Genomic DNA, 10,403 nt, shown 5'->3' on the forward strand with positions numbered 1-10,403 from the left:
TTAAGAAAAGTATTTTTCTATTAGCGGTCGCTCCTCGGCCCCACCTCCGAGTGTATTTCTGCCATGAAAAAGCCCCTTTTAAAAATATCTGCCGTTCGGAAACGGCTTGATACTGCCTACTGCCTAAAGGGATCTATCCCTCCATTTGTGGAACAACATCAAGACGCACACCACAAATAGGAGGAGGAGCTCGGCTAAACACCCAAAAAGGGTGTACGCGCCAATTATATATATGTATTATATATATATATATATATATATGCATACAGGCACACAACAAGATGGCATATGTACATACAAATATGCGAATTTATGTAAGTATGCTGCTGCGTATATTTGCCACAGTGAAAATTCGCTAAACATTTTCAAAGCATCCAGCGCACATTCGTAGGCACAGTATTGTGCCGAAAATTATGAATTATGAAGCATCAACAAAATTGTATCATAATTTACTTAAACAACTTTTTAGGTTTTTACTATAAAGTAGTCCATTATCATTCGATATATGAATTCTAATATTTCCTATGCATTAAATTTTAGAAATAAAAAGTTCAAATTGACTGAATAATTTTAGTTTAACGATTCGCGGCTTTGGTCTACGCTGTTATGAACAATAATGTATGTGAATACAACTGACAGAAGAAAAAGTGATTTCTTCAGTATTAAATGTTTAACAATTGAGCTTCATCCAAGGGCTGAATGTATCTGCAGTAACATCCAAATAAATCGCACGCTTGTTTCAGAGTAAGTTTTTAACTTTGGGCCTATATACATATGTTTTTGGGCATTTTTTATCAATTGGAGAACCCCATACATAAATGAATATATTAATGTAATATTTACCTACTATCAGAGAACAAAAAATAAAAGCTTCGAAATTTTTCGTTGGATCAATATGTCCGGACAGAACTTTTTTTTACTATAAGCTACTTGTTGCTGTTTTCTGTATCTTACTGTACGTTCCTATGCGCACTTGACGCACATCAACTGAGACTGTCGAGCATTAAGAAGACATATTAAAATACATACACAAAATACATACACCTTACAAACATTTTTAAATTTATTTAAAACACAATACGAGTATAAATTTATAGTTGGAAACATATTTTATTTATTTATTCTTTCATTACATTTTTAAGATACAAACGCAAAAAAATAACATTGTTTATATGACGGCAAAAAATTCCCTTTAAATGTGTTCAAATATTCATTTTCGTTTAAATAAATTCTAACTGGTTGATTCCATGTCATGTCTTCCCACAACATAACTCCACCACCGCCGTGTTTGACTGTACCAACAAGATTTTGTTTCTCAAGCGAAGTGCCTAGTTTGCGCCAAACAATTTGATGACCTCTTATCCCAACAATACAAAATTTACTTTCGTTTGAAAAAAATTACTTGTTTCGTAAAACTCTAGAGGCTTATTTTTATACGTAAATTTAATACGATTTCTTTTGTTTAGAAGTGAACGGCTTCCTTTGAACGACTCTATCATGATATCCAGCTTTAAGTAAAACTTTTGTTGCAGTTTCCGCGCACATGTTTTATTTTTATGTTTGGTTTACGTTTCAAAATTTTTTTGATGATGTATTGATGTGCGTAACTAAGTTCTCGCCTTTTTTTTATGAAAATACAACTTTATTCCGAATAAATGGTTAGAAGTGAATCAGAGAAAGTATTGTCCATCGCCGGCAGTTACTTTTTCCCATCTTTCTGGTAGATCTCGTATACCGTCGCGGTAAAACTGTTCATCTTTTGAGGCTATCCACGGATCTAGCCATTTTTGATGTCTTCATATGAATAGAACTCCTGGTCGGCTAGACCATGTGCCATCGATCGGAACAGGTGATAATCGGACGACTCAATATCTGGAGAATATGGCGGGTGGGGTAGGATTTCCTATTTCAGTGTTTCCAGGTAGGTTTTAACGTGTTTGGCTACGTGAGGCCGAGCGTTACCATGCTGTAGAATCACTTTTTCATGCCTCCGCGTATTGCGGCCGCTTCTCGCACAGTGCTCGGCTCAATCGCATCAATTGAAGTCGATACCGATCCCCAGTGATGGTTTCGCTTGGTTTAACAGTTCATAATAAACACGACCAACTTGGTCCCACCAAATACATAGCATAACCTTCGCAGCGCGAAATTGGGGCGAGGCGACGACGTAGAAGCATGAGCTGGCAGTCCCCACGACTTTCTTTTCTTTGGATTGCTGTAATGAATCCATTTTTCATCACCCTTCACGATGCGATGAAACCCTTCCTTTTTTGCCGCTGGAGGAGTTGTTCACAGGCGAAAAAACGACGTTCAACATCCCTTGGTTTTAACTCATAGGGAATCCAAGTCCCCTCATTCCCAAAGCATGCAGTCGCTTAGAAATGGATTGGCGGATAACTCATAATACTGAAGAAAGCTCTTCTTGCGTTTGACATGGATCCTCTTTGAGCAATGCCTCCAATTCAGCGCCTTCGAAGGTGTTTGGCTTTCCTTCACGCGGACGCACGTCAACATTAAAATCACCGTCTTCGAAGCGATGGAACCAATCTCGGCACGTTGTTTCACTTAAAGCAGCATCTCCATAAACTTTTTGTAGCTTTCGATACGCTTCAGTCGCCGTTTTTTCCGAATGAAAGAGGAAAATCAACACTTCCCGCAAATGAGGATTGTTCGGCACAAAATCAAATATTTTCACAAAACCAAAAGTATTTGATACCAAAACAAAATCACTAATGTGTCAAAACAGTTTATTTACCATATGTCTAAGCTTGGTTTATGACGTTTATGTTATGTCAAAATCGACTAGCACACACTGTTGGCGACATCTATTGACAAACAGCGGGAACTTAGCTGCGCACCTAATAATTCTAGGGTTAACCTTTGCCTATTGATTATGCCAGGCTCTTCTCGGACCGATCGTGATCTTTGGCGCCCTGGGCTTAAGTCAAGGGCTGAAAAATCCCGGGCCTAACACATAAATGGCTCTAGTTTTATTTCATTCGCCTATTTTTCATTTAGTACCAACCTTAAAAAGACAGCTGTTAAAACTTCATGATATTCTATTCATTAAATCTGCTGGTTCTGACGATATTTTGCCTGTGATGCTTCAGGAAAAAACTACCTTGGTGGTTGTCGTCCTGCAAAAAATCTACATGGCGTTTATCGCTCCTAATCACGTCCCCGCCAATTGGAAGAAAACGAGGGTTGTTTTCATACCCAAGGCAGGTAGGAGGGGTCACGACTAGGCTAGGGACCTTTGGTCTATAAGTCTTACCTCATTTATCCGAAAGGTGTTTGAAAGATTAATCCATAGTATAGAGGTGGAAGGACCTATTTGTCTCTGGATCTCGTATCCGCTTGGCTGCAGGGAAGTTAATGTGGTGGCAAGATTGGTTAAAGTCACTAGATTCGTGCACAGGGCGACGCCGCAGGGGTGTGGCCTTTCGCCCCTACTTTGGCCAGTAGCTATGGACGAGGTTCTGAAAATGTGAAATAAGGGTGGGGTTAAGGTAGTAGCATACGCCGATGGCTTGGTCCAAACGGTATGGGGACTGTTTCCCTTAGTCGTGGTTACATTTTGTACTCAATCGCTGGGCTGCCGTTTGCGAACTCCGAGTGAACTCTGACAAAACGGAGCTAGCGCTATTTACCAGAAAATATAAACCTCCACACTTGGGACTTCCCAAATTACACAACAACGTTCTCCCGGTTTTATCGGAAGTTAGTTATCTTGGAGGATACTTGACCCCAAACTCTATTGAAAGCTACACATCGAAAATCGGGTAAAGGAAGCCAGTATAACTTTCTATTCCTGCAAACCTATATTCAGCAAAAAGTGGAGATACAACTCACAGGTTGTACTGTGGATGTGCAATGTAGTGGTTCTGCCAATTTTAGCGTATGGATGCCTGGTTTGGTGGGAAGCTCTACGGAACGGCTATAAAATCACTAAACTGGGGAGAATGCAAAGGAATGTATGTATTGGCACCACTGGACCATGTAAGACTTGCCCCAGTGCTTCCTTGAATGTCGTTTTTCACTTGCTTTCCATCGACTTTTATGTTACTTCCATCGCAGCTCAAAGTGCAATCAGGTTAAAGGAAGTTGGCCTCAGGGGGCAAGCTCTCATGGGACATGGTAGCATTTCTGGGCAGTTAACATCGTATTTCTCTGAACTTCGGATAGATTTCTCTATCCGTAAACGGGACTTTGAGGCTCGGGCAACCTTTCCAAGTAGGCAGGATTGGACCGAGGGGAAAATAGGCACCGAAGCTTTCACCTATGTCTTCACTGACGGCTCTAAGATGCAATCGGGAGTCGGAGCAGGGGTTTTCTCTAAATCAGCCAACTCCTTTAAACTGCTGAATGCCTAGGGAATGTGGGAGCGAGGGAGATGTTAAGATTTTCTCCGGTAGTCAAGCCGCGCTCAAGGCTCTGATGACGCCATGGTGCAGAACGAAACTAGTAAACTCCTGTAAGAAAGGTAGCAAATCTCTTCGGTGTGCAGGTAACATATCTCTGATCTGGGTTCCAGGACGTAGGAACATAGAGACGCTATTAGAATATTTCTGAAAAGTAGACTGTTGAGCACTTTCTCTGCAAATGTCCGGCTCTGGTTGGCTGTAGATATATGTCTCATAATTGTATCAAAACGGCGCTTTAGTGCTACTTAGGGAGTGCCAGAGTGGTCATTCAACCGTTTCACCTACCTACATACCTTCATTAGCTCGTGAGTTATTGTGATAAGAGTAACGTTACTTTTCAAAACAATTGATCGAAAATAATTTCGTGTGTGAATCTAACAGAGATTCTTGATGGGAAAAATACCGTTCACGGCGCTTTAGTGCTACTTGGGGAGAGCCAGAGTGGTTCTTCAACCATTTCATCTACCTCCCTTCATTAGTTCATGAGTTATTATGCTAAGAACAACGCTTCTTTTCAAAACAATTGATCGAAAAGAATTTCGTGTGTTAATTTTACAATGATTCTTGATGGGGAAAATTACCGTTCAAGTAAAGCAATGGCTTGAAAAGTGTTATGAGGACTCGGCTCAATTAGAAGCAACAATAAAACGTTTGTTTGCTTCCTTCAAACGTGGTCGTAGGGACACCGATGATGCAAAACGCAGTGGACGTACAAATGAGGCGGTAACGCCAGAAAAAATAAAAAAATCCACAAAATCGTTTAGAATGATCAAAAGGGCATGTTGACTTTATGTTGCATGAGCATTTGACTAACGAGGGTGCCGCGTTTGCTCACTAATTTCGACCAAAACCAAGAACGTGTTGATGATGGCAAAACTATGGCAGAACTATGGCAGAACTAACTGAATTGATCTTCCAATTGCTCCTACATCTACCGTATTCGCCAGCGACTACTGGCTGTTCGCAGACCTAAAAAATGCTCGCCGGTAAGAGATTTTGCTCGAGGTTAGCGCTGAGACGCTGAAATGAGGTTGCCAAAGGCGCTGTTTACAGACAATTCGAACAAGAAAACATCATACTGAAACCTTTAAATACGGTATACAAAGACATCGGTGCGGGCATGAAAATACGGATAGATAGGAGGTGGAATAATCTAGCCACTTGCAAAACCGCGAAAATCATATGTACACAGAGTACAGATAAATACGTCCGATTCGTACTAGCTCTGTCTAGAAAAGAAAGCAGAACTATCGTAGGTATGCTGACAAGCCACAATTTGCTAGCAGCGCACGCATACAAGATAGGAATTACAAACAACGATTGCTGCAGATTTTGCAATGAACTAGAAGAGAGGGAAACGCTAGAACACCTTCTATGTTCTTGCCCTGCATTACCGAGGACCAGATTAAAATGCTTAGGAGCTTTACAATATGAGAAGTTAGGAAACTTCTTGGGGATAGTGCTCCAAAATTTACTTAGATTCGCAAAAGACGCAGACGTATTATAAGATGTCTTCTACAAAGAAACGTGAGGGCCTAGCTCCATCTGGCAACACTAGGGATCAATAGGTCTATGTGATGGCTTCCCGCCAGCCAGGTCAACCTAACCTAACCTATCTCTGAGACAGAGGCCTATTTTGAGGCAAAAGATAAATCATTCTACATATAAAAGTGGTATTGAAATGTTAGAGCGGAGCTGGAATGATCGCGTTGTTCTTGATGAAAATAACGTTGATGAATAAAGCTGATTTTGATGAACGAGTTTTCTTTTTTAGGCCCGGGACTTTTCAGCCCAGGTGCTAGATACCAAAATCAGGGTTTACTTGTAATTGTTTATTACGCATGTTTTGCAAATCGTTTTCGGGCAATAATTTCGCATTTTCCGTTTTCAAATTTTTTTCAAAGTTTTTCGAACATCAGCAAATCGTTTTGTCACCCTGTTCTGGAAACCGAAATCGTTAAAATTTTCCAGTTAAATTTTCGGCAACTTAAACGTTAGCGGTTTGTGGCATTCTTATAAACTAAAATTTATCAAAATGTGAGTATTTACTCAAAATAACTGCATATATTTATGTAAATAAAAGTGTTTATTTAACACGTTCACGCCGGCGCTGTTATTCATGGTCTTCGCCCACAGACGGCAATGTTTACATCTTTTCGCTCTATCGGGAGCGATTGCAGGTCATAAAACGAAATTTTTTTGTAAGGGTAGTCGTTTATGGCATCTCATCTCATCGGTCCGTCTAATAAAGTATCGTTGGTGGTACGCGCTGCCAGATGACGCAATCTTGTGCGGACCACCGGTGGTACGCGCCGGCGTGAACGTGTTAAAATATTTAAAACTTACTCAAAAACTTTTAGGGGAAAACACAAGAACTCCAAGCAAGAGCTAATTTTAGTCGAGTTTATGGAATCTCATCCAGATTTGGCGAAGAATTTTTCGAAGGGCGACAGAGTTGCTGTTGAGGAAAAGTGGAAAGAGCTAACGACGCTGCTAAATGCAAAAGAGCTGCCCCAAAAAGATTTTAACGGATGGAAAAAAGTAAGTATTTAGTCAAATATTAAAATAAATATTTTTGAGTTGTCTTTTTTCAAGATATGGTCTGACTGGAAGTGGTGCATTCGGAAAAAGGTTACCCATAACAATCTAGAATCGAGGGCAACAGGAGGTGGCCCCTTTAATAAGCATGTACTGACGAGCAACGAAGAATGTATTGCAAGAACTTGTGGAATTTTTGCAGCCATTGAGGGCAAAAACCATTCTAAAAGCTTTGAGACAGAAGAAAATAATAGCGCTATCGAATCTGAGGAAGAACGTCCCCAAACAAGTAGGGAAGCGGTGGCTACCCCGAGAGCTGCAAAAAGGCCACGAGTGTCAACGCAGGACAGCCTTCAGACGTGTATAGCAACGCAATCTACTTGTATGGAGAAAATATCCACCACTTTAGATAACATTTGCGAAAACCAACACAAGATTGCAAAATCGCAGGAAGATGAAAGGGAAGAGATTCGACGACTTTGTCGTGCTGTTGAGAAACAAAATGAATTGCTGGCAGAGCAAAATCGCTTAAAAACTCAAAGTATAGAGCAAAAGCATAGACATTACCTCAAAATGGAGCAGTTACAACATGAAACAGTTAAAATTAAAATTAAAATGCTTGAGATAGAGACTAAAAAATGAATATAAAAGAATCTTATTGAACTGTTATGTATATATTTACTTTTAATATGAATAAATTTTATGTTTCATAATATTAAATTTCTAGCAATAGAGTCTCTTATATTTCTGCCAACACTATATAAACTACTGTTTTTCTCATTTTCAGTAATTTCCTCACCAATTGGATTGTTTTCTAATACGCTTTCTGTTTCAATGTCATCTATTTGATTACTCCTACATATGTTATGTAGTGCGCAACAAACATTTATTATCTTCACTACCTTTTGCGGCGTATATGTAGCATATGGGTAGTTTTCAAACAACGAAACCGACTTTCTAATACTCCTATAACACGCTCAACGATGTTACGTGCTTTTGCATGCTGCTGGTTGAATCTGTGTTCTGCTGATCTTGGGTCTGGGTTTCTATATGGTAGCCCAGTAGCCAAGACCCTCGGTCACCAGCTTTATACTGCGATAGGAAATCGTGTTTTGCACTGCTCATACTAAATACGAAAGCGTCATGGCTTGCACCAGGCCGAGTTGCATCTACTGCTCTTATTATCATATCAAAGTCACAAATCTGTAAAATAAAGGCAGTAAATTTTAAATTTTAGAAACACAATTTAAATTCATTCTTACAATCATTGCGTTTATGCTAAAAAAATCGTTTCGGTTAAAAAATTGATGCTCGTTCTCAAAAGGTTTAATCAGAGCCACATGTGTTCTGTCAATACACCCTATTACTCCTGGAATACCGAATTTTTCTACAAAATGAAGTTTTGGTTTTCTAGAATCCTCTTCAGACATTTTCAGCTTAATCCACTTAGGACACAGAACATTTTCCAAAGCATTGATAATTTCGGATAATATTTTTGAAACTGTGCTTCTACCCATAGCAATATAATGTATCCTTTCCGACGGAACGTTGATAGGAACCTTCTGCGAAAAACCTAAGACTTGCTGCCAGCTTTAGTAAAATAGGTATGGACGTTTCTTTGACGAAAGGTTTTACTTCATTGAGCACTTCTAAAAAAGCTTGTACTTGTTTAGGTGATAGTTAGAAACACATCTAAAATAGAAAAACTTAATGAATGCAACAAAGTATAACCATTTCTAATCTTACGTAGAATCTGGTGCACTGAGAGGATTCGAATGGTCTCTTAAACGCCTCCTATCTATTATTCTTTGGTAATCTTGCTCCTGTTCGTTTAACACATAAGCTGCCATAAAAAACATGATCATTTTTTAATTAAATCCGTTTATTTTGAAATTGATTCGTATTTTATGCCAACGAATTCTTTTGTCATTTGGTTTGTTTAGTTGTCAAAGAGAAATCAGCTGTTTCGAACTTAAATTCGAATTTAAATGAAATCGGACGAATTACGGAACACCCAAAACAAAATCGTACGAATTGCCATTTCGGATCCGAATTGAAATCGCGCGATTTTCAGAACATGCCTGTATTTTTCGTTTGGTTGCGCAAAAACGAAAAAAATATCCTAATTAAGGAACGGTATTCTCAAAAGAAACAAACTGTACGCAGACTTTCTGGTTGCAACATGTACATTTTGCTGTAATAACTTACCGTTATGTAAACAATGAAGAACGGACTCTTGTTATAATAATGATGGTCAGCTGCGTTTATAGCGGTGGGAAGATCGTCAGCCGAAGCATTGAAAATTCCGCGCGCCGTCGAAATTTATGAACGCAGTGATACATTCTTGCTTCTTGCCAAAATTATGTAAAAAAATTTCAATCGGCATAAGGTAGTTTTACTTTTTAATTTATTTTACAAGTTCGCCTGTTCAGCTGACGTATTTCCCCCCTCTACGGCGCAGCTGACTCTTTTTTTTATTTTACTAAATGTCAACAATACACAAAAAAAATTTCAGCCGGTATAAAATTAGTTGTTATAATTTTTTTTTTGACACGTTTCGCAGCATCCCACGCACGTACCCCCACCCCTGAACCAGCTGACCAGTATTAAAATCAGTCGGCAAGAAATGATGAGGTCAAAATTACCCCTGGCTCCCGGAATATTCGGTTGACGGTTTTTCCACCGATATAAACGCAGCTGACCATCATTATTATATTTTCATATGTGTCCAAAATTATGTAAAAAAATTTCAATCGGCATAAAGGAGATTTACTTTTTAATTTATTTTACAAGTTCAGCTGACGTGTTTCCCCCTCTACCGCGCAGCTGACTATTTTTTTTTATTCTACTAAATGTGAACAATACATGAACAAAATTTCAGCCGGTATAAAATGAGTTGGTAGAAATTTTTTTTCGACACGTTTCGTACCCTCTCACAATCACACCCACCGCGGGTGCGCCACTTTCGTTATTCATGAAAGCTAAATCACAAGTGTAGTCAAGAATTTAACGGTATAAAAACGCAGTCCAAAATCTACCCCTGGCTCCCGGACTATGAGGGGATCTTTGACTGCCCCTTCACTTGGGTACTCGGCAGCCGAATTTTCCACGATCATTTCACATACAGGTATCCCTTGTATAACGCGGTCTTATACAACGCGGTTTCGATATAACGTGATTTGGAAAAACTAGGTTTCAGTACAACGAGAAATTTAGGCTTATATAACGCGAAGGGGAAAATACATAATTATAAAATCTGGTAACACTAATTTGCGTACCACATATTTATAATATGTAATGTATTTTTAATGTAAACCGGGAATTACTCTTTTTTGCCTTCACAACATGTGTGAGTATACCAGGCATGCTTACGGCATATATATTTGTACTCTTCTTGCTCATTAATATTTATTATATTATCAGTACAGTGTGAACTTTTGT

The 10,403-nt window shown here is 39.1% G+C and overlaps 1 protein-coding gene across 1 annotated transcript; it reads left to right on the plus strand.

The window, feature by feature from the left end:
- The first annotated feature begins 2,466 nt into the window (after nucleotides 1-2,466).
- On the plus strand, nucleotides 2,467-7,617 carry LOC128869271 (uncharacterized). Its single transcript, XM_054111808.1, has 3 exons — nucleotides 2,467-6,461; nucleotides 6,785-6,965; nucleotides 7,020-7,617. Coding segments are annotated over exons 1-3 (768 nt in total). The 5' UTR covers nucleotides 2,467-6,459; the 3' UTR covers nucleotides 7,605-7,617.
- Nucleotides 7,618-10,403: the final 2,786 nt, after the last annotated feature.

Source organism: Anastrepha ludens, chromosome X (genome assembly GCF_028408465.1).
Source record: "Anastrepha ludens isolate Willacy chromosome X, idAnaLude1.1, whole genome shotgun sequence".
NCBI lineage: Eukaryota > Metazoa > Arthropoda > Insecta > Diptera > Tephritidae > Anastrepha > Anastrepha ludens.